The sequence below is a fragment of the Delphinapterus leucas genome, chromosome 2 (genome assembly GCF_059928025.1).
Source record: "Delphinapterus leucas isolate spDelLeu-1000000601 "Yukka" chromosome 2, BTC_Dleu_Yukka2, whole genome shotgun sequence".
In the NCBI taxonomy this organism is placed as follows: Eukaryota; Metazoa; Chordata; class Mammalia; order Artiodactyla; family Monodontidae; genus Delphinapterus; species Delphinapterus leucas.
Window position 1 is genome coordinate 72,996,115 of NC_143130.1, and position 25,249 is coordinate 73,021,363.

Sequence of the window (25,249 nt, forward strand, 5' to 3'; positions counted from 1 at the left end):
TGACAATATTGATTCTTCCAATCCAAGAACATAGTCTATCTTTCAATTTGTTTGTGTCACCTTCAGTTTCTTTCATCAGCATCTTATAGTTTTCAGAGTATAGGCCTTTTTGCTCCTTAGGCAGGTTTATTCCTAGATATTTTATTCTTTTTGATGCATTGGTAAATGGGATTGTTTCTTTAATTTCTCTTTCTGATCTTTCATTGTTAATGTATAGAAATGCAACAGATTTCTGTGTATTAATTTTGTATCCTGCAACTTTACCGAATTTATTGATGAGCTCTAGTAGTTTTCTGGTGGCATCTTTAGGATTTTCTCTGTATAGTATCGCATCATCTGCAAACCGTGACAGTTTTACTTCTTTTCCAATTAGGATTCCTTTTATTTATTTACTTCTCTAATTCCCGTGGCTAGGAATTCCAAAACTATGTTGAAAAAAAGTGGCAAGAGTGGACATCCTCGTCTTGTTTCTGATCCTAGAGAAAATGCTTTCAGCTTTTCACCGTTGAGTCTGATGTTAGCTGTGGGTTTGTCATATATGGCCTTTATTATATTGAGGTAGGTTCTATGCCTACTTTCTGGAGAGTTTTTATAATAAATGGGTGTTGAGTTTTGTCAAGAGCTTTTTCTGCATCTATTAGATGATCATATGGTTTTTCTTCTTCAGTTTGTTAATGTGGTGTATCACACTGATTGATTTGTGGATATTGAAAAATCCTTGCATCCTACTTGATCATGGTGTATTATCCTTTTAATGTATTGTTGGATTCAGTTTGCTATTATTTTTTTGAGGACTTTTGCATCTGTGTTAATCAGTGATATTGGTTTCTTTCTATTTTTGTGGTATCTTTGTCTGGTTTTGGTATCAGGATGATGATGGCCTCATAGAATGAGTTTGGGAGTGTTCCTTTCTCTGCAGTTTTTTGGAATAGTTTCAGAAGGATAGGTGTTAACTCTTGTCTAAATGCTTGATAGAATTCCCCTGTGAAGCCATCTGGTCCTGGACTTTTGTTTGTTGGAAGTTTTTTTTTTTTTTAACATCTTTATTGGGGTATAATTGCTTTACAATGGTGTGTTAGTTTCTGCTTTATAACAAAGTGAATTAGTTATACATATACATATGTTCCCATATCTCTTCCCTCTTGCATCTCCCTCCCTCCCACCCTCCCTATCCCACCACTCCAGGCGGTCACAAATCAACAAGCTGATATCCCTGTGCCACGCGGCTGCTTCCCACTAGCTATCTACCTTACGTTTGTTAGTGTATATATGTCCATGCCTCTCTCTCGCTTTGTCACAGCTCACCCTTCCCCCTCCCCATATCCTCAAGTCCGTTCTCCAGTAGGTCTGTGTCTTTCTTCCTGTCTTACCCCTAGGCTCTTCATGACATTTTTTTTCTTAAATTCCATATATATGTGTTAGCATACGGTATTTGTCTCTCTCTTTCTGACTTACTTCACTCTGTATGACAGACTCTAGGTCTATCCACCTCATTACAAATAGCTCAATTTCGTTTCTTTTTATGGCTGAGTAATATTCCATTGTATATATGTGCCACATCTTCTTTATCCATTCATCCGATGATGGGCACTTAGGTTGTTTCCATCTCCGGGCTATTGTAAATAGAGCTGCAATGAACATTTTGGTACATGACTCTTTTTGAATTATGGTTTTCTCAGGGTATATGCCCAGTAGTGGGATTACTGGGTCATATGGTAGTTCTATTTGTAGTTTTTTAAGGAACCTCCATACTGTTCTCCATAGTGGCTGTACCAATTCACATTCCCACCAGCAGTGCAGGAGTGTTCCCTTTTCTCCACACCCTCTCCAGCATTTATTGTTTCTAGATTTTTTGATGATGGCCATTCTGACTGGTGTGAGATGATATCTCATTGTAGTTTTGATTTGCATTTCCCTAATGATTAATGATGTTGAGCATTCTTTCATGTGTTTGTTGGCAGTCTGTATATCTTGTTTGGAGAAATGTCTATTTAGGTCTTCTGCCCATTTTTGGATTGGGTTGTTTGTTTTTTTGTTATTGAGCTGCATGAGCTGCTTGTAAATTTTGGAAATTAATCCTTTGTCAGTTGCTTCATTTGCAAATATTTTCTCCCATTCTGAGGGTTGTCTTTTGGTCTTGTTTATGGTTTCCTTTGCTGTGCAAAAGCTTTGAAGTTTCATTAGGTCCCATTTGTTTATTTTTGTTTTTATTTCCATTTCTCTAGGAGGTGGGTCAAAAAGGATCTTGCTATGATTTATGTCTTAGAGTGTTCTGCCTATGTTTTCCTCTAAGAGTTTGATAGTTTCTGGCCTTACATTTAGGTCTTTAATCCATTTTGAGCTTATTTTTGTGTATGGTGTTAGGGAGTGATCTAATCTCATACTTTTACATGTACCTGTCCAGTTTTCCCAGCACCACTTATTGAAGAGGCTGTCCTTTCTCCACTGTACATTCCTGCCTCCTTTATCAAAGATAAGGTGACCATATGTGCGTGGGTTTATCTCTGGGCTTTCTGTCCAGTTCCATTGATCTATCTTTCTGTTTTTGTGCCAGTACCATACTGTCTTGATTACTGTAGCTTTGTAGTATAGTCTGAAGTCAGGGAGCCTGATTCCTCCAGCTCCGTTTTTCGTTCTCAAGATTGCTTTGGCTATTCGGGGTCTTTTGTGTTTCCATACAAATTGTGAAATTTTTTGTTGTAGTTCTGTGTAAATGCCAGTGGTAGTTTGATAGGGATTGCATTGAATCTGTAGATTGCTTTGGGTAGTAGAGTCATTTTCACAATGTTGATTCTTCCAATCCAAGAACATGGTATATCTCTCCCTCTATTTGTATCATCTTTAATTTGTTGGAAGTTTTTAAATCACTGTCTCAATTTCAGTACTTGTGATAGGTCTGTTCTTATTTTCTATTTCTTCCTGGTTCAGTCTTGGAAGATTGTACCTTTCTAAGAATTTGTCCACTTCTTCTAGGTTGTCCATTTTATTGGCATATAATTGCTTGTAGTAGTGTGTTATTATCCTTATTATTTCTGTGGTGTCCATTGTAACTTCTTCTTTTTCATTGCTAATTTTATTGATTTGAGCCCTCTCCCTTTCTTTCTTGATGAGTCTGGCTAAAGGTTTATCAAGTTTGTTTATCCTTTCAAAGAACCAGCTTTTAGTTTCATTGATCTTTTCTATTGTTTTCTTCATCTCTATTTCATTTATTTCTGCTCTGATTTTTATGATTTCTTTCCTTCTACTAACTTTGGGTTTTGTTTGTTTTTCATTCTCTAATTGCTTTAGGTGTAAGGTTAGGTTGTTTGAGATTTTTCTTGTTTCCTGAGATCAGATTGTATTGCTGTGAACTTCCCTCATAGAACTGCTTTTGCTGCATCCCATCAGTTTTGGATTATCGTGTTTTCATTTTCTTTTGTCTCTAGATATTTTTTGATTTCCTCTTTGATTTTTTTCAGCAATCCATTGGTTGTTTAGTAACATATTGTTTAGCTTCCATGTGTTTGTGTTTTTCAGGTTTTTTTCTTGTAGTTGATTTCTAATCTCATAGCATTGTGGTTGGAAAAGGTGCTTGATATGATTTTAGTTTTCTTAAATTTACCAAGGCTTGCTTTGTGGCCCAGCATGTAATCTGTCCTGGAGAATGGGCCATGTGCACTTGAGAAGAATGTATATTCTGCTTTCAGATGGAATGTTCTATAAATATCAATTAAGTTCATTTGCTCTGATGTGTCATTTAAGCCTTGTGTTTCTTTATTTGATTTTCTGTCTGAATGTTCTGTCCACTGATGTAAGTGGGGTGTTAAAGTCCCCTACTATTATTGTGTTACTGTTAATTTCTCCTTTTATGGCTGTTAGCATTTGCCTATGTATTGAGGTGCTCCTATCTTGGGTGCATATACATTTACAATTGTTATATCCTTTTCTTGGATTGATCCCTTGATCATTATGCAGTGTCCTTCTTTGTCTCTTGTAACAGTCTTTATTTTAAAGTCTATTTTGTCTGATATGAGAATTGCTACTCCAGCTTTCTTTTAATTTCCATTTGCATTGAATACCTTTTTCCATCCCCTCACTTTCAGTCTGTATGTGTCCCTATGTCTGAAGTGGGTCTCTTGTAGACAGCATATATATGGGTCTTGTTTTTGTATCCATTCAGCCAGTCTGTGTCTTTTGGTTGGAGCGTTTAATCCATTTACATTTAAGGTAATTATCGATATGTATGCTCTTATTGCTGTTTTGTTAATTGCTTTGGATTTGTTTTTGTAGGTCTTTTTTCTTCCCTTCCTCTTTCGTTCTCTTCTCTTGTGATTTGATGACTATCTTTAGTGTTTTGTTTGGATTGCTGCTGCTTTTTTGTGTGTGTATCTATTGTAGATTTTTGGTTTGCAGTTACCATGAGGTTTTGTTATAGCAGTCTATATATACAAGATTGTTTTAAGTGCTGGTCTCTTAATTTCAAATGCATTTCTAACATCCTGCATTTGTACTCTCTTCTCACGATTGCTGGTGTTATCTATCTGTCTATTTGTTTATTTATTTATTTATTTTGGCTGTGCTGGGTCTTAGTTGCAGCACACGGGATCTTTGTTGCAGCATGTGGGATCTTTTAGTTGCGGCATGCGGACTTCTTAGTTGCAGCATGCAGACTTCTTTGTTGCAGCATGTGGACTCTTAGTTGTGGCATGCTTAGTTGTGGCATGCATGTGGAATCTAGTTCCCCCACTAAGGATCGAACCTGGGCCTCCTGCATTGGTAGCACAGAGCCTTACCCACTGGACCACCAGGGAAGTCCCATGATTGCTGGTTTTCATATCATATTTGTGTGTGGATGATTTCCTACCTTTACTGTATGTTTGCCTTTACTGGTGAACTTTCCCGTTTGTAATTTTCTTGTTTCTAGTTGTGGCCTTTCTTTTCCATCTAGAGAAGTTCCTTTAGCATTTGTTGTAAAGCAGGTTTGGTGGTGCTGAATTCTCTTAGCTTTTGCTTGTCCATAAAGCTTTTCATTTCTCCGTAGAATCTGAGTGAGAGCCTTGCTGGGTAGAGTATTCTGGGTTGCATCACTTTAAATATATTGTGTGACTCCCTTCTGGTCTGCAGAGTTTCTGCTGTGAAATCAGCTGATAACCATATGGGGAGTCCTTGTATATGATTTGTTGCTTTTAATATTTTGTCTTTAATTTTTATAAATTTGATTAATACATTTCTTGGTGTGTTCCTCCTTGGGTTTATCCTATATGGAACTCTCTGGATTTGAGTGTTTCCTTTCCCATGTTAGGGAAGTTTTTGGCTATTATCTCTGCAAATATTTTTTCAGGCCCTTTCTCTCCCTCTTCTTCTGGGACCCCTATAATGTGAATGTTGGTGTGTTTAATGTTGTCCCAGAGATCTCTCAGACTGTCCTCATTTCTTTTCATTCTTTTGTCTTTATTCTGTTCTGCAGCAGTGATTTCCACCAACCTGTCTTACAACTCACTTATTCGTTCTTTTATCTCATTATTTTGCTATCAATTCCTTCTATTCTATTTTTCATTTCAGTTGTATTGTTCATCTCTGTTTGTTTGTTCTTTAAAGCTTCTAGCTCTTTCTTAAACATTTCTTGTATCTTCTCAATCTGCCTCCATTCTTTTACCAAGATCTTAGATCATCTTTACTATCATTACTCTGAATTCTTTTTCAGGTAGCTTGCCTATCTCCACTTCACTTAGTTGTTCTTCTGGGGTTTTGTCTTGTTCTTTCATCTGGAACATATTTCTCTGCATCTCATTTTGTCTAATTTTCTGTGTTTGTGGTCTCTGTTCCTCAGGTGTCTCGTTATGGCTTCTTTGTCTTTGGGTATAGAATATCTTTTTTGGTAGGCTCAAGTTTTTTTTGTCAGCAGTTAGTTGTGATTTTGGTGTTTTCATAAGAGGAGGTGAGCTCAAGTCCTTCTACTCCACCATCTTGTCTCCAGTTTTTTTTTTCCCTTTGTGCTTCCAGTCTCACTTGCTCATAGAGTCCTGCATGCAGAGGCCTTCCACCTGGTACTTCAAGCCAGAGTTTCTAGTGTGAAATGGCTGTGCTTGACACCTCAGCTCTGCTACACTCCGTAAGGCACAGACATTTTTAAATTAAAGGATTCATAAAAATGTCATCTCCTTTCTTTTAGGCTGTCATATGACTCAAATTCTCAAATTTGCAGCTAGGAGAGTCTGTTCTCCATCCTGCTTCAGAAAAGTGGAATCCTATCCACAAGTGGAATTTTAATAGTAAAAGTAACATAGTACCTCATATCTGAAATTATCCCATAATTTACATGGCAGTATCTATCCCAGTGATATGTCAATGGCAAAATGAATCTAAGTGCTTAAAACAGCAAGCCTTTAAGATGGGTTTTACAGGTATTAAAGAGAGGGGAACTCTTAGGTGACAAGCCTGAGTCTCCTAGAAAGGAATTAATGACTTGTGTTTCTTTTTCTTCATTATTGTCAACATTAATAGGCTACTTAGGGTCAAGCATCTGAAATTTTTGGTCACAAACAAAAGTACTACAAGAAATCAGATAGAATGACTAAGTCATTAAAAGTAGAGGAACAATTTTATTGAATACTGCCTTAAAGAAATGCTACCAAAAAGAGAGGAAACTCTCCTTAGAACAGATTTTATTTCTAGTTCTCCTGAGCCATAATTCAGAACAAAATTGGTTTAAAGGGGAAAAAGAATTTCTTTATTTGAATGGGTTCTGCTCTGTTCATCCTTGAACCTCCGAATTTCTTAGCTATTTGGAAAGGAAATTGATGTGACTTAAAATTGTGTACATAATATCACTAAAGTGTGTTTTTTTATTTTTTAAATTGTTCTATTAGAGAAAATGTGAATTTTGAAGTTGAGGATAAGATGAGAGCTTATTTTCCACATATTTTGAATAAGGAGCAGAGATTAAGCAAATGAGAAATGCTATTATGAAAGTCCTAAATTTTTCAGATATATATGAGTTGTATTTTACCTCTACAGTTTTTAAAATAAATTTTAAATTTATTGTTATTATTCTAGTTGCAGTATCCAGTTTATTGGGACCATCTTGAATTCTGTGATGGATTCAGAAAACTTTTAGACCATTTACAGTTGGATAAAGTGAGTCCCTTGAAACTAATTACTCACATGTGATTTTAATGCAACATTTATTGATACATTGTTAAGTCTGGTGGTGTCTTTTATTTTTTAATAACAGCTCTTTTGAGATAGAATTCACATACTGTACAGTTTACCCTTTTAAAGTGTATAATTCACTGTTTTTTAATATATTCACAGTATGTACAACCATCACCACAGTCAATTTTTGAACATTTTTCCACCCCAAAAAGAAACCCCATACTTAGCAGCCACTCCCCACCCTTCCTCCCTGGAGCCCTGTTTCTATGGATTTGCCTATTTTGGATATTTTATGTAAATGGAATGATGTAATCTGTGGTCTTTTGTGACTGGCTTTTTTCACTTAGCATAACACTTTCAGGGTTCATCAGTGTTGCAGATTATATCAATATTTCATTCCTTTTTATTGTCAAATAATATCCCATTGTATGGATATAACACATTTTATTTATCCATTCATCATTTGGTTTGTTTCCATTGGTTAGGTATTATGAGTAATGTTGCTATGAACATTCTTATACAAGTTTTTGTGTAGACAGATGTTTTCAGTTCTCTTGGGTACATGTCTAGGAGTGGAATTACCGAATCATAGTTTTCTTAAACAGAAATGACAAAGTAGTTTAATTTTCTAATGTAATCTATGAATAATATTTTTTAACTTGTGTAATTTATATGCACAGCTGTATTTTTTCTTGACAGGCTGTAGACATTGCATTTAAATACAATATTTTCTAAACTTCTAACTGCTGTAAATATTTCAGTCTAATGACTGGTGATGACATTGTATTCTGTGGTTGGTGATAATTAAAACAATTTTTTTTGATACTTCAAGATCATTGTTTTTAGGATCCTTGTGTTTGTTTCCAATTAGGTTCATCTCTTTGGGGCTTCTTTGGGAGGCTTTTTGGCCCAGAAGTTTGCTGAATACACTCACAAATCGCCCAGAGTCCATTCTCTCATCCTCTGCAATTCCTTCAGTGACACTTCTATCTTTAACCAAACATGGACTGCAAACAGGTAAGAATGTAAACATTCAACCAACATTTTTTTATTTTCAGTGGAATTTTGAAAATGTTGGCTTTTGGTTTTTCGATGCATTAGGGAGGGAGAGGCCATATATACTTGTGTCCTGGCTTTTAAAATTAGAAACAATCACCTTTGGAAAAGAAAAGAATTGAAAGAGTTCTAAATTCAGTTGTTTCCACTACTCTAAATCATTGTCTAGCTTTATTTACTATACGTTCACATGCCTTTACAGTTTAGTGCATATGTAACTGATACTGTGTTCTGCTTGCTCCACTTAGTATTTTGTGTACACAGTCCTGTTGTAGTTTTTTAAGGCCTTTGGCTTCTCCCAATTTTTCATCATGTTCTACTGTAAATCTTTGTATAAATTACTTTAGTTCCTTCCCTTTCTGAGTTATTTTCTTGAGATATGTTCCCCAAAAGGGAGAGATTAGAGCATTTAGTCTGTCAGCAGATGTTCTGCACATCTTAACACTTTTACAACGTTAGTCTGCTTTTTAGAAAGATGGAAATGGTGGAATGCTTTGCAGGGCAACTAGTGGGGTACCTGTTTCCTCTGAGCCATCCCTTTACTGATTTTATCATTTTAATTAACTTGATAGATGTCTAATGGTACCTTAAAGCTGACTTCATGATATTTCTTTCATTGCTAGCAAGGCTAGGCTCTACCGCAGAAAGCAACCTAGTAACTAAACCTACCTGTGTGATCAGATTGGTTTTCATATAATGTTCTAGGTAAACATTGTTTTCATGGTTTTCCCATCTACTCAACATTCACTCTGATTTTTAAAATATTTCTCCTGATATTTTCTCAGTTGTTTACTCAGCATTCATGCAGCAATTTCTTGTATACATCAGACACAGATACTTCATGTCCAGATAATGCACTAAGTCATTGATTATTTTTGATGATTTTTCATGTTTTAATTGTCAGAAGCCAAGACTTCCCCCACTTCGTTTGTGCTTTTGCATATCAGCTACTTTTTATCAAATGTCTGAGTGCTTACCGTGTGCCACACAGAGGCTGCAGGGGCAAACAGAGCCAAGAGGATGCGCTCTCTACAGAGCACACCTAGGCAGCATCACCTTTAGAAGATAAGGAGCTGTGGGGTAGAGAACTTAGAAATATCACTGAAGGTGACTGAAAGATGGCTGTCTGGTCCTTGTGAGGGAAGCCCACTGAGACTATGCATCAGAAGGTGGTCTGCACGTGTTTTGTGGTTTTTTTTTTTTTTTTTTTTTGGCTGTGGCCTGTGGGATCTTAGTTCCCCAACCAGGGATCGAACCCATGTGCCCTGCATTGGAAGCATGGAGTCTTAACCATTGGACCACCAGGGAGGTCCCTGGTCTATACCTTTTATAAGTCATTTTCAGCATAGGGTAGAGAAATTCATGTTTACCCTGTATAATGGCTCTCAGTGTAATTAGTGGAGTAAATACTAATGACAGATCACATATAGAAATACATAAAGATTGAATTGCCTTGAATTAGCCCAATTGAACCCAGTAGTAGCAATAGGAGGTATAATAACTCTGATTTTCCTATTTTGAAATCTATCTTTAATCAAAAGGTGATATAAACCTTAAGGTTGATATGGTAAGTGTTCAGTTTACCACAAATAGGTTAGTCATTGGAATAAGACCAAATAGAAAATAAAATCTTGGAATCATCAGAATGTCTACCTCTGTAAAGGCATTTTTGAAATATTGCTTATAATCATTCCAAATCCCCAAAAGTTGGATCATATTAAACCATAACTCGGAGCTTGAGAAAATGTATACGAAAACTAGATGCTTCAAAACTAGCTCTTTAAAAGGAAGAGACTAGGTTTTTTTTAATCTCTAGGTCCCAAGGACCTAGCTAATACGAAGCTTCAGTGTTGAATGAATATTTGCCATTTATGTGTAGTCTTGGAAATTTAAATTATCAGGTCTTTTTTTTTTTTTTTTAACAGCTTTTGGCTGATGCCGTCATTTATGCTCAAAAAAATAGTTCTTGGAAACTTTTCATCTGGCCCAGTGGACCCTATGATGGCTGATGCCATTGATTTCATGGTGGACAGGGTAAGGATCATGGCCTTGGGGTGGGGACACCTTGTACTCAGAATTTTCATGTCTGCTTGGTTCCTGAAGAAATACCTGTCTCACTGTGTACCAGAGGTATTTGTTAAGCGTTCTTCCATATTAACTTTACTACATCCAGACAGATATTCCTGCTGCTGAGTAATTCATCAGAATCACTTGGGGGAGCTTTTAAAAATACAGATTCTAAGGCCTCACACCAGACCATTGAACTAGAATCCCTGGCCGAGGGCGCTGGGAATCTGTGTTTTTACCTCACCCCTCCTCTTCCACCTCCCCAGGTAAGTGTGATGGAGCAGGTCTGTGGACTTGCATTTAGGGACTACTGGGATAGATGTTTTTCTTCGGAGGCCTCTACTTAAATGTCTACCTGTCCTCTTGGAGCTGCTGGAATTGGCTTGGCGCCCACAGGCACCTGGTGGAAGAGTCGGCTCAGGTTGAGGGCTGTGGAAGGCCAGGTGCCCAGAATAGAAAAATGTCACCACTTGCAAGGCCCAGTTATGGTCTCAAATACACTGTGTTTCCTCAGTGGTGACCATACTGGCCCCACCACACATAATACCACCTTTCTAAGCACCGATATTATCTGTGGATTTAATGTAAATGTACAAAACAAAATTAATTTTTAAAAAATTCACGTTTGTTTCTTTCTGCAGCTGGAAAGTTTGGGGCAGAGTGAACTGGCTTCAAGACTTACCCTGAATTGTCAAAATTCTTATGTGGAACCTCATAAAATTCGGGACATCCCTGTAACCATCATGGACGTAAGTTTTCTTTTAAGTAAAATAGATGCTTTGCCTTTTCTATGTATATGTCAAGATCCACCTTATAATTATTTTATGATTTTTCAGTGTGCCTCTTCAAATAACTGCCTTGGATTTTCTTTATTTTTACCCCCCAGCTTTTTCAAATCCAAAATAATCTTTTATTGCTTATCCTGTATTTTTCCTGGCAGGAATAACAGCATTGAAATCAAAGTAAATTTAAACAAACATGGTAGTCCTGACCCATTTTGGTTTGCTTTGCTATTCTCATCAACAGATATTGCTCTTTAGCCGAAATTACAAATCTGGGCAGTAAAGTGAAGGTGCCTCGTGAGTGCAGAGAATCATGAATTCCATAAAGTCTAACACAAAAACTTGCTTCTTATATATTTTTTAATTGTAGTGAAATATACATAACAAAATTCACCATTTAAATCACTTTTAAGTGTACAGAGCAGTGACATTAAGTACATTTACAGTGTTGTCCAACTGCCACTGTTATCTATCTCCAGAGCTTTCCATCATCCCAAACTGAAACTCTGTACCCATTAAACAATAATTCCCCATTCCCCCCCCCAATCCCTACTACTAACCTTTATCTTACTTCTTTTCTCTATGACTGCCTATTTTAGATACCTCATGCAAGTGGAATCATATAATTATCTTTTTGTATCTGGCTTGTTTCACTTACTTAGCATAATGTTTTCAAGGTTCATCCATGTTACAGTATCATTCCCTTTTAACATTGTACGTATATACCACCTTTTGTTTATCTTCTCATCTACTGACACATTTGAGTTGTTTCCACCTTTTGGCTATTGTGAACATTGGTGTACAAATACCCATTTGAGTTCCTGCTTTCAATTCTTTTGGGTAGTGCATACCTAGAAGTAGAATTGCTGAAACATTTGGTAATTCTATATTTAACCTTTTGAGGAACTGCCTTATTGTCTTCCACAGGGGCTGTACCATTTTACATTCCCACTAGCAATGCATAAGTTTTCCAATTTCTCCATATCCTCTCCAGCACTTGTTATTTTCTGTTTTTCTTGATAGTAGTAGCCACCCTAATGGATGTGAAGTGGTATCTCACTGTGGCTTTGACTTTTTATTTTAATCATATAACTGTTCTGTCTCATAATGGATTTATTCCTAAGTGCAAGTAACATGGTATTTTTAAGAACTGATTTTTATCAGGAAATTATCCATTACAAACATGTACAATAACTTATCATTCTCCACTATAATTCCAACATTTACCATGACACAGAGCAAGCTTTTCAATACTCTCAGTGAAATATATGGTCCTCACAGGGCATTTGCTCTGCCTGCCCTTTCAAAGTTGTGTTCACCACGTAGGTACATGGTCACTTAAAACTGTCTACAAGTTTTAGCAAGGTGGAGATGCACCTATTTTTATTTTCATGGGTTCTTTTGTTTCTTTTAAATTACTTTGAATAATTTTTTGCACGTGCATAAACATAAATTTGTATGAATACTGAAAGATTCTAGAGTCATATATTCCAAACTTCTAACAGTGGCTCCCCCAGAAAAGGGTTTGGACTTCTTATAAAAATTTTTTTTGAATTCTTTTTCACTGAGTATATGCTACTTATATAACTGTTTTAATTTTTTTAATAAAATTTTCTTTTTTCTCTTTTTTTTATAAATTTTTTTATTTATGGCTGCACTGAGTCTTCATTGTTGTGCCCGGGCCTAGTTGTGGCAAGCGGGGGCTACTCTTTGTTGTGGTGCACGGGCTTCTCATTGTGGTGGCTTCTCTTGTTGCGGAGCACAGGCTCAGTAGTTGTGGCGCATGGGCTTAGTTGCTCTGCGGCATGTGGGATGTTCCCAGGCCAGGGCATGAACCCATGTCCCTGCGTTGGCAGGCAGATTCTTAACCACTGCGCCACCAGGGAAGTCCCTATAACTGTTTTTAAATTAATAAGTTCTTTTGGGGTTTCGTGATCTTTTTGAAATTAGTATTGTCAATGATTGTTCGTGGGACTTCCCTGGTGGCTCAATGGTTAAGAATCCGCCTGCCAATGCAGGGGACATGGGTTGGATCCCTGGTCCGGGAAGATCCCAGCCCTGCGCCACAACTCCTGTGCCTGCGCTCTAGAGCCCGTGCTCCACAAGAGAAGCCACTGCAATGAGAAGCCACACACCAGAACAGAGAGTAACTCCCGCTCGCCGCAACTAGAGAAAGCCCACACACAGCAACGAAGACCCAACTCAGCCAAAAAAAAAAAATTGCTATTAATATTCTGTTAATTTACTTATGTTTGAGAACAAAGGAAATTCATGGTAGAATTTTTTCTGCTAAACAGTGCAAGAGACATTTGGCAAAAAAATCTGTATTAATGTTTGACATTGGAGTTAGAGTCACCAGGGATGAGCAAGAGGGCTCTAGAAGGGTTCAGCCATGTCTGTTGAAAGGAATGCATGGCGGGTGGGGGGGTAAGGATTAGGGTAAGGGTTACGGAACGGGTACAGTTTAGGGTACAGGTAAGGGTACGAAAACGGGTTAGGGATAGGGTACGTGTTAAAGTACGGCTTAGTGTTAGGTTAAGGGTTAGCGTTAGGGTTAGGGAATGGGTACAGGTTAGGGTACGACAACAGGTTAGGCTTAGGGTACGTGTTAGGGTACCAACTAGTGTTAGTGTATGAGTTAGGATTAGGGTACGGTTCGGGTAAGGGTTAGGGTAAGGGTTTTGGTTAGGGAACGGGTACAGGTTATGGCACAACAGGTTAGGTTAAGGGTTAGGGTACAACAACAGGTTAGGCGTAGGGTACGTGTTAGGGTACGGATTAGTGTCAGTGTATGGGTTAGGGTAAGGGTGAGTGTTAGGGTTACGAAATGGGCACGGGTTAGGGTACAGGTTAGAGTATGTGTTAAGGTATGGGCGTTAGTGTACGGGTTAAGATTAGGGTATGGGCTAGGGTAAGGATTAGATTTAGTTTTAGGGTTAGGGAACGGGTACGGTTAAGGTTACAGGTTAGGATACGACAACGGGTTAGGGTATGTGTTAGGGTATGGGTTAGTTTACAGGTTAGGATCAGGGTATGGGTTAGGTTAAGGGTTAGGTACGGTTTAGGGTACAGGTTAGGGTACGACAATGGCTTAGGGTACCCGTTAGGGTACGGACTATTGTTAGTGTACGGTTTAGGATTAGGGTACGGTTAGGGCTAGGGAACAGGTACGGTTTCGGTACAGGTAAGGGTACCAAAACGTATTAGGGTTAGGGTACGTCTTAGGATTAGGGTAAAGTTAGGGTAAGGGTTAGGGAATGGGTACGGTTTAGGGTACAGGTTAGGGTACGTGTTAGGGTACATGTTAGTGTATGGATTAGGTTTAGGGTATGGGTTAGGTTTAGGTTTAAGGTTAGGGAACTGGTAAGGTTTAGGGTGCAGGTTAGGTTATGACAATGGGTTAGAGTTAGCGTACGTGTTAGGGTATGGGTTAGTGTAAGGTTTTGGGTTCGGGTTAGGGTCCGTGTTAGGGTAAGGGTTAGGGAACAGGTACGGTTTAGGATACAGGTTAGGGTACAACAAAGGATTAGGGTACAGGTTAGTGTTAGTGTACGGGTTATAATTAGGGTAAGGGTTAGGTTTAGGGTACGGGAATGGGTGTGGTTTAGGGTACAGGTTATTGTATGACAATGGGTAGGGTTAGAGTACGGGTTATTGTTAGTGTACGGATTAGGATTACGGTACGGGTTGGGTTAGGGAACGGTTACAGTTTAGCATGCAGGTTAGGATACAACAACGGGTTACCATACGTGTTAGGGTATTCGTTAGTGTACGGGTTAGGATTAGGGTACGGGTTAGCGTAAGGTTTAGGGTTCAGGTTAGGGTTAAGGAACGGGTACGGTTTAGGGTACAGGTTAGGGTACATGTTAGGGTATGGGTTAGTTTACTGTTTAGGATTATGGTGTGGGTTACGGTATGGGTTAGGGTTAGTGTTAGTGTTGGGTACAGTTTAGGGTACTACAGCAGGTTAGGCTTAGGGTACATGTTACAGTACAGATTAGTGTACGGGTTAGGATTAGGGTACGACTTAGGGTAAGGGTTAGGGTATGGGGTTAGCATTAGTGTATGGGTTAGGATAAGGGTTAGCGTAAAGGTGAGGGTTAGAGTTAGGGTTATGGAGCGGGTACGGTTTAGGGTGCAGGTTAGAGTAGGACAATGGGTTAAGTTTAGGGTATGTGTTAGGGTGCAGCTTAGTGTACGGGTTAGGATTAGGGTACGAGTTAGCGTAAGGGTTAGGATAAGGGTTAGGGATAGGGATAGGGATCGGGTACCATATAAGGTACAGGTTAGGGTACGACAACGGTTTAGGGTACGTGTTAGGATGCGCGTCAGTGTTAGTGTACTGGTTATGATTAGGATACGAGTTAGGGTAAGGGTTAGTGTTAGGGAACGGGTACAGGTTAGCATATGATAACTGGTTAGGTTTAGGGTACGTTTTAGGGTATGGATTAGTGTTAGTGTACAGGTTATGATTAGGGTACCAGTTAGGGTAAGGGTTAGGATAAGAGGGTTAGAGAATGGGTACAGTTTAGGGTGCAGGTTAGGGTACAAAAACGGGATAGGATTAGGGTACGTTTTAGGGAATGGGTTAATGTTAGTGTATGGGTTAGGGTAAGGGTTAGGGATAGGGAACAGGTACAGTTTAAGGTACAGCTTAGGGTATGACAACGGGTTAGGGTATGGGTTAGTTTTAGTGTACGGGTTACGATTAGGGTATGGGTTACGGTAAGGATTATATTTAGGGTTAGGGCCAGGGTACGGTTTAAGGGTACAAGTTAGGGTACGACAACGGGTGAGGGTCAGGGTATGGGATAGTTTTAGTGTACAGGTTACGGTTTAGGGTACCGCTTATGGTACGACAATGGGTTAGGGTACGTGTTAGTGTATGGGTTAGGATAAGGCTTAGGGTTAGGGTTAACGTTACTGAACGGGTACAGGTTAGTGTATGACAACGTGTTAGGGTACATGTTAGTGTACAGGTTAGGATTAGGGTATACGTTAGGGTTAGGGTCTGGGTTAGGGTAAGGGTTAGGATTATGGTTAAGGTTAGGGAATGGGTAAGGTTTAGGTTACCGGTTAGGGTACAAAAACAGGTTAGAGTTAGGGTACGTGTTAGGGTACAGAACAGTGGTAGTGGATGGGTTAGGATTAGGGTACCGGTTAGGGTAAGGGTGAGGGTTAGGGTTACAGAACTTGTGTGGTTTAGGGTACAGGTTAGGGTATGACATTGGGTTAGGGATAGGGTATGAGTTAGTGTTGCGTATGGGTTAGGATTAGGTTACGGCTTAGGGTAAGGTTAGGGAATCGGTATGGTATAGGGTATGACAATGAGTTAGGATTAGGGTACGTTTTAGGATACGGGTTAGACGTAGGGTACGGATTAGTGTAAGGGTTAGGTTTAGTGTAGGGAACGGGTACAGTTTAAGGTACAAGGGTACGACAATGGGTTAGGGTACATGTTAGGGTATGGATTAGTATTAGTGTACAGGTTAGGGTACGGGTTAGTTTTACTTTACAGGTTAGGATTAGGGTATGGGTTAGGTTAAGGGTTAGGGATAAGTACGGGTATGGTTTAGGGTACAGCTTAGGGTATGACAACAGGTTAGGCTTAGGGTACATGTTAGGGTATGGATTAGTGTTAGTGTACAGGTTAGGATTAGGGTACAGTTAGGGTAAGGGTTAGGGAACGGGTATGGTTTAGGGTGCAGGTTAGGATACGACAACGGGTTAGGCTACAGTTTAGGGTACGACAATGGATTAGGGTAGGTGTTACGGTACGGGTGTTAGTGTACCGGTTAGATTTTGGCACGGGTTAGGGTTCAGTTTGGGGTACAACAGTGGGTTTGGGTTAGGGTCCGTGTTAAAGGGTTAGTATATGGGTTAGGATTAGGGTACTACAATGGGTTAGGCTTAGGGTACTTGTTAGGGTATGGATTAGTATTTAGAGTATGGTAGTATTAGTGTACGCATTAGGATAGGAGTAAGGTTAGGGTTATTGTTAGAGTTATGGTTAGGGAATGGGTACGGTTTCAGGTATAGGTTAGGGTATGACAACGTGTTAGGGTTAGGGTACGGGTTAGTGTACAGTTTAGGATTAGGGTAAGGGTTAGGGTTATAGATAGGGTATGGTTTAGTGTACAGGTTAGGGTATGAAAACGGGTTTGAGTTAGGGTACGTGTTAAGGTACGGGTTAGGGTAAGTGTTAGAGTAAGGATTAGATTTAGGATTAAGGTTCAGGTTAGGGAGCGGATACGGTTTAGAGTGCAGTTTACGGTATAACAAGGGAGTAGGGTTAGGGTACGTGTTAGGGAAAGGGTTAGTGTTAGTGTACGGCTAGGATTAGGGTACAGGTTAGGGTACAGTTAGGGTAAGGGATAGGGTAATGGTAAAGTTTAGGGAATGGGTATGGTTTAGGGTAAAGGTTAGGTTATGACAATGGGTTAGGCTTAGGGTACAGATTAATGTTAGTGTACGGGTTAGGATTACGGTACAGGTTAGTGTATGACAACTGGTTAGGTTTAGGGTACGTGTTAGGGTAAGGGTTAGGGCTAGGGAATGGGTACAGTTTGGATACAGGTAAGGGTACGACAACGTGTTAGGGTACAGGTTAGTCTTTAGTATTAGGGTACGGTTTGGGTACAGGTAAGGGTACGACAACGTGTTAGGATTAGGGTAAGGGTTAGAGTTAGGGTTAGTTTTAGGGAACGGGTACAGGTTAGGGTACGACAATGGGTTAGTGTTAGCATACAGTTTAGGGTGAGGATACAGGTTAGCGTACGGTTTAGGGTACAGTTTGGGGTACAACAATGGGTTTGGGTTAGGGTATGGGTTAGGATGAGGGTACGTGTTAGGATTAGGGTACGGTTTAGGGTACAGGTTAGTGTACGACAGCGGGTTAAGCTTAGGGTATGTGTTATGGTATAGGTTAGTGTACGGGTTAAGGTGAGGGTTTGGGGTACGGAACGGTTTAGGGTACAGGTTAGGGCACGACAACAGGTTAAGGTTAGGTTACGTGTTAGTGTACGGTTTAGGATTAGTGTACGGTTAGGGGACGGGGATGGTTTAGGGTACAGGTGAGGGTACAAAAACGGGTTAGGGTACATTTTAGGGTATGGGTTAGTGTAAGGGTTATATTTAGAGTAAGGGTTAGGGAACAAGTACGGCTTAGGGTACAGGTTAGGGTATGACAAAGGGTTAGGTTTTGGGTATGTGTTAGGATTAGGGTAAGGGTTTGGGAACGGGTACAGTTTAGGGTACCACAATGGGTTAGGGTACGGATCAGTGTTAGTGTATGGGTTAGGGTTAAGCTTAGGGAACGGGTAAGGTTTAGGTTACCGGTTAGGGTATGAAAACTGGTTAAGGTATGTGTTAAGTTACAGGTTAGTGTAGGGGTTAGGATTACTGTATGGGTAAGGGTGTTAGGATTAGGGAATGTATACATTTTAGGGTACAGGATAGGATATGACAATGGGTTATAGTTATGGTATGTGTTGGGTACGGGTCATTGTTAGTATACGGTTTAGGATTAGGGTACGCGTTAGGGTAAGGGTTAGGGCACGGGTGCGATTTAGGGTACAGTTTAGTGTATGACAGCAGGTTAGTGTTAGGGTACTAAAACCATTTAGGTTTAGGGTATGTGTTAGGGTACGTGTTAGTGTACGGATTAGTATTAGGGTAAGGTTTAGGGTAAGGTTAGGGTTCAACAACGTGTTATTATTAGGGTACGGGTTAGTGTTAAGGTATGGGTTAGGATTAGGGTACGGTTTAGGGTACAGGATAGGGTATGACAACGGGTTAGGGTTAGTGTACGGGTTAGGCTAAGGCTTCTGGTAAGGGTTAGGTTAAGGGTGAGGATTAGGGAAAGGATAGGGTTTAGGGTACAACAACAGGTTAGGCTTAGAGTATGTTATGGGTACCGATTAGTATAGTGTACGGGTTAGGATTAGGGTACGGATCGGGTAAGGGTTTTGGTTAGGTTTAGGGTTAGAGAACTGGTACAGTTTACAGTACAGTTTAGGGTACGACAACGGGTTAGGGTACATGTTAGTGTACGGGTTAGGATTAGGGTACGACTTAGGGTAAGGGTTAGAGTATGGGGTTAGCATTAGTGTATGGGTTAGGATAAGGGTTAGCGTAAAGGTGAGGGTTAGAGTTAGGGTTATGGAGTGGGTACGGTTTAGGGTACAGGTTAGAGTACGGGTTAGGATTAGGGTACAAGTTAGCGTAAGGGTTAGGGATCGGGTACCATATAAGGTACAGGTTAGGGTACGTGTTAGGATACGCGTCAGTGTTAGTGTACTGGTTATGATTAGGATACGAGTTAGGGTAAGGGTTAGTGTTAGGGGACGGGTACAGGTTAGCATATGATAACTGGTTAGGTTTAGGGTACGTTTTAGGGTATGGATTAGTGTTAGTGTACAGGTTATGATTAGGGTACCAGTTAGGGTAAGGGTTAGGATAAGAGTTAGGGTTAGAGAATGGGTACAGTTTAGGGTACAAAAACGGGATAGGATTAGGGTATGTTTTAGGGAATGGGTTAATGTTAGTGTATGGGTTAGGGTAAGGGTTAGGGATAGGGAACACGTACAGTTTAAGGTACAGCTTAGGGTATGACAACGGGTTAGGGTATGGGTTAGTTTTAGTGTACGGGTTACGATTAGGGTATGGGTTAGGGCCAGGGAACGGGTACGGTTTAGGGTACAAGTTAGGGTACGACAATGGGTTAGTGTATGGGTTAGGCTTAACGTTACTGAACGGGTACGGTTTAGGGTACAGGTTAGTGTATGACAACGTGTTAGGGTACATGTTAGTGTTAGTGTACAGGTTAGGATTAGGGTATACGTTAGGGTCCGGGTTAGGGTAAGGGTTAGGATTATGGTTAAGGTTAGGGAATGGGTAAGGTTTAGGTTACCGGTTAGGGTACAAAAACGGGTTAGAGTTAGGGTACGTGTTAAGCTATGGGTTAGTGTACGTGTTAGGGTACAGAACAGTGGTAGTGCACGGGTTAGGATTAGGGTACCGGTTAGGGTAAGGGTGAGGGTTAGGGTTACAGAACTTGTGTGTGGTTTAGGGTACAGGTTAGGGTATGACATTGGGTTAGGGATAGGGTATGAGTTAGTGTTGCGTATGGGTTAGGATTAGGTTACGGCTTAGGGTAAGGTTAGGGTTAGGGAATGGGTATGGTATAGGGTATGACAATGAGTTAGGATTAGGGTACGTTTTAGGATACGGGTTAGATGTAGGGTACGGATTAGTGTAAGGGTTAGGTTTAGTGTAGGGAACGGGTACAGTTTAAGGTACAAGGGTACGACAATGGGTTAGGGTACATGTTAGGGTATGGGTTAGTGTAAGGGTTAGGGATAGGGAATGGGTACGGTTTAGGGTACAGGTTAGGGTACGACTGAGTTAGGGTTGGTAAGGGTATGGATTAGTATTAGTGTACAGGTTAGGGTACGGGTTAGTTTTACTTTACAGGTTAGGATTAGGGTATGGGTTAAGGGTTAGGGATAAGTACGGGTACAGCTTAGGGTATGACAACAGGTTAGGGAACGGGTATGGTTTAGGGTGCAGGTTAGGATATGACAACGGGTTAGGCTACAGTTTAGGGTACGACAATGGATTAGGGTAGGTGTTACGGTACGGGTGTTAGTGTACCGGTTAGATTTTGGCACGGGTTAGGGTAGGGAATGTGAATGGTTTAGGGTACAGGTTAGGGTATGACAACGTGTTAGGGTATGGGTTAGTGTAAGGTTTTGGGTTAGGGTTCAGTTTGGGGTACAACAGTGGGTTTGGGTTAGGGTCCGTGTTAAAGGGTTAGTATATGGGTTAGGATTAGGGTACTACAATGGGTTAGGCTTAGGGTACTTGTTAGGGTATGGATTAGTATTAGTGTACGCATTAGGATAGGAGTAAGGTTAGGGTTATTGTTAGAGTTATGGTTAGGGAACGGGTACAGTTTCGGGTACAGGTTAGGGTACGAAAACGGGTTTGAGTTAGGGTACGTTTTAAGGTACGGGTTAGTGTATGGTTTAGGTTAGGGTAAGTGTTAGAGTAAGGATTAGATTTAGGATTAAGGTTCAGGTTAGGGAGCGGATACGGTTTAGAGTGCAGTTTACGGTATAACAAGGGAGTAGGGTACGTGTTAGGGAAAGGTTAGTGTTAGTGTACGGCTAGGATTAGGGTACGGGTTAGGGTACAGTTAGGGTACTTAGGGTAATGGTAAAGTTTAGGGAATGGGTATGGTTTAGGGTAAAGGTTAGGTTATGACAATGGGTTAGGCTTAGGGTACATGTTTAGGGTACAGGTTAGTGTATGACAACTGGTTAGGTTTAGGGTACGTGTTAGGGTATAGGTTAGTGTTAGTGTACGGTTTAGGATTAGGGTACGGGTTAAGGTGAGGGTTTGGGTTATGGAACGGTTTAGGGTACAGGTTAGGGCACGACAACAGGTTAGGTTACGTGTTAGTGTACGGTAAGGGTTAGGGATCGGGTACTGTTTAGGGTACAACAATGGGTTAGGGTACATTTTAGGGTATGGGTTAGTGTAAGGGTTATATTTAGAGTAAGGGTTAGGGAACAAGTACGGCTTAGGGTACAGGTTAGGGTATGACAAAGGGTTAGGTTTTGGGTATGTGTTAGTGTATGGGTTAGGATTAGCATACGAGTTAGGGTTAGGGAACGGGTACAGGTTAGGGTACAGTTTAGGGTATGGGTTAGTTTTGGTGTACAGGTTAGGAATAGTGTATGGGTTAGGGTAAGGGTTAGGGGTTGGGTATGGTAATGGGTTAGCCTTAGGGTACTTATCAGGGTATGGATTAGCATTAGTGTATGGGTTTGGATTAGGGTTGTGGTACGGGTTAGTGTATGGGTTAGGGTGATGGTTAGGGTAAGGGTGAGTGTTAGGGTTAGCGTTACAGAACAGGTACAGTTTAGGGTATAGGTTAAGGTATGACAACATGTTAGGGTACAGTTATGGTATGTGTTAGGGTATGGATTCGTGTTAGTGTATGGGTTAGGGTTAAGGTTAGGGAACGGGTAAGGTTTAGGTTACCGGTTAGGGTATGAAAACTGGTTAAGGTATGTGTTAAGTTACGGGTTAGTGTAGGGGTTAGGATTACTGTATGGGTTAGGGTTAAGGTGTTAGGATTAGGGAATGTATACATTTTAGGGTACAGGATAGGATATGACAATGGGCTATAGTTATGGTATGTGTTGGGTACGGGTCATTGTTAGTATACGGTTTAGGATTAGGGTACAGGTTAGGGTAAGGGTTAGGGCACAGGTGCGATTTAGGGTACAGTTTAGTGTATGACAGCAGGTTAGTGTTAGGGTAAGGGTTCGGGTTAGGGAATGGGCACGGTTTAGGTTACAGGTTAGGGTACTACAACGATTTAGGTTTAGGGTATGTGTTAGTGTATGGAGTAGGTTTAGGGTAAGGTTAGGGTTAGCATTAGGGAACAGGTACGGTTTAGGGTACAGGTTAGGGTACGACAACGTGTTATTAGGGTATGGGTTAGTGTTAGGATTAGGGTACAGGATAGGGTATGGGTTAGTGTACGGGTTAGGATTAGGGTACGGGTTAGGCTAAGGCTTCTGGTAAGGGTTAGGTTAAGGGTGAGGATTAGGGAAAGGATAGGGTTTAGGGTACAAGTTAGGGTATGACAACGGGTTAGGGTACTTGGTGGTGTAAGGGTTAGGATAAGTGTTAGGGTAAGGGTTAGGGAACCAGTAAGGTTTAGGGTACTGGTTAGGGTACGAAAATGGGTTAGAGTTAGGGTACGTGTTAAGTTACGGGTTAGTGTTACAGATTAGGATTAGGGTAAGGGTTAGAGTAAGGAATAGGGATAGGATTAGTGTTAGGGAATCGGTGCGGTTTAGGGTACAGGTTGGTGTATGAGAACGGGTTAGGGTTGGTATGTGTTGGATATGGGTTGTTGTTAGTGTAAGGATTAGGGGTACGGAACGGGTACTGTTTAGGGTGCAGGTTAGGGTATGACAACGGGTTAGGGTACTCATTCGTGTTAGTGTACAGGTTACGATGAGGGTACGGGTTAGAGTAAGGTTTAGGGTTCAGATTAGGGAATGGGTACGGTTTAGGGTACAGTTTGGGGTACGTGTTAGGGTAAGGGTTTGTATTAGCATATGCATTAGGATTAGGGTAAGGGTTAGCGTTAGGGAACGGGTACGGTTTAGGCTATAGGTTATGTATGACAATGGGTTAGGCTCAGGGTATGGGTTAGTATTAGTATATGGGTTAGGATTAGGGTATGGAATAGCATAAGGTTTGGGGTAAGGCTTAGGTTTAGGGTTAGCGTTAGGGAACAGGTACGGCTTAGGGTACAGGTTAGGGTATGTGTTAGGGAACGGGTTAGTGTATGGGTTTGGGTAAGGGTTAGGGTAAGGGGTAGTGTTACGGGATCGCTACGGTTGAGGGTACGGGTTAGACAACGGGTTAGGCTTACGGTATGGGTTAGTGTTAGGGATAGGGAACGTGTACGGTTTAGGGTACACGTTAGGGTATGACAACGGGTTAGGTTGTGTGTTAGAGTATGCGTTAGTGTATGGTTAGGATTAGGGTACAGGTTAGGGCACCACAACGGGTTAGGCTTAGGGTACGTTATGGGTACCGATTAGTGTACGGGTTAGGATTAGGGGACAGGTTAGTGTACGGGTTAGGATTAGGATAAGCGTTAGGGTTAGGGAATGGGTGCGGTTTAGGGTACAGGTTAGTGTATGACAACGGGTAGGGTACAGGTTGTTAGTGTACAGATTACGGTACGGGTTAGGTTAGGGTTAGGGAACGGTTACAGTTTAGCATGCAGGTTAGGATACGACAATACCGTCTGTGTTAGGGTATTCGTTAGTGTACGGGTTAGGATGAGGGTACAGGTTAGCGTAAGGTTTAGGGTACAGTTTGGGGTACAATGGATTTGGGTTAGGATTAGGGTACTGGTTAGGGTAAGGTTAAGTTAGGGAATGGATTAGTGTTATTGTATGGGTTAGGATTAGAGGACAGATAAGGTAAGGGTTAGGGAACGGATATGGTTTAGGGTACGACAACGGTTTAGGGTAAGGGTTAGTTTTAGTTTACTGTTTAGGATTAGGGTTAGTGTTAGCGTTGGGTACGGTTTAGGGTACTGCAGCAGGTTAGGCTTAGGGTACGTGTTACGGTACGGGTTAGGGTAAGGATTAGGGTAAGGGTTATGGTTAGGGCTAGGGAACGGGTACGGCTTAGTGTAAGTGTACTGGTTAGATTAGAGTATGGTTAGGGTAAGAGTTAGGATAAAGGTTAAGGTTAGAGTTAGGGAACGGGTATGGTTTAGGGTACAGGTCAGAGTAGGACAACAGGTTAAGTTTAGGGTACGTGTTAGGGTGCGGGTTAGTGTTGGTGTATGGGTTAAGATTAGGGTACGAGTTAGTGTAAGGGTTAGGATAAGGATTAGGGATCGGGTACCATATAAGGTACAGGTTAGGGTACGACAACGGTTTAGGGTACGTGTCAGTGTTAGTGTACTGGTTATGATTAGGATATGAGTTAGGGTAAGGGTTAGGGAACGGGTACAGTTTAGGGTACGGATTAGTGTTAGTGTACAGATTATGATTAGGGTTAGGGAACTGGTATGGTTTAGGGTACAGATTAGGGTACATGTTAAGCTACGGGTTAGTGTTGTTTTATGGGCTAGGATTAGGGTAAGGGTTAGGATAAGGATTAAATTTAGAGTTAGGGTTAGAGAACAGGTACAGTTTAGGGTGGAAGTTAGGGTACGAAAATGGGATAGGATTAGGGTACAGGATAGGTTAAGGGTCATTGTAAGGGTTAGGGCTAGTGTTAGGGTTAGGGATAGGGAACGGGTACGGTTTAGGGTATGACAACGGGTGAGAGTTAGGGTATGTGTTAAGCTATGGGTTAGTGTTAGTGTACGGGTTAGGATTAGGGTACAGTTTGGGTAAGGGTTATGGTTAGGATTAGGGAACAGGTAGAGTTTCGGGTACAGGTTAGCGTAGGACAACAGGTTAGGGTATGTGTTAGGGTACGGGTTAGTTTTGGTGTACAAATTAGTGCATGGGTTAGGGATCGGGTACGGTTTAGGTACAGGTTAGGGTAAGATAAGGGATTAGACGTAGAGTACTTATTAGGTTACGGATTAGTGTTAGTGTACAGGTTAGTATTAGGGTATGGTAAGGGTTATAGTTAGGGTTAGGGAACGGGTA

At 40.7% G+C, this 25,249-nt stretch overlaps 1 protein-coding gene across 8 annotated transcripts in view; it reads left to right on the plus strand.

The window, feature by feature from the left end:
• Positions 1-25,249, plus strand: part of SPG21 (SPG21 abhydrolase domain containing, maspardin) — a 78,759-nt gene that overhangs the window by 11,455 nt on the left and 42,055 nt on the right. For 6 of the 8 annotated variants that reach the window (XM_089907113.1, XM_089907111.1, XM_089907109.1 and 3 more), the window contains 4 exons: positions 7,036-7,116; positions 8,006-8,151; positions 10,116-10,224; positions 10,899-11,006. In XM_089907113.1, the coding sequence (XP_089763239.1) occupies positions 7,036-7,116; positions 8,006-8,151; positions 10,116-10,224; positions 10,899-11,006 (444 nt within the window). The remainder of the gene's footprint in view (positions 1-7,035; positions 7,117-8,005; positions 8,152-10,115; positions 10,225-10,898; positions 11,007-25,249) is intronic. The other 2 variants (XM_089907112.1, XM_089907114.1) reach the window with 1 other exon arrangement.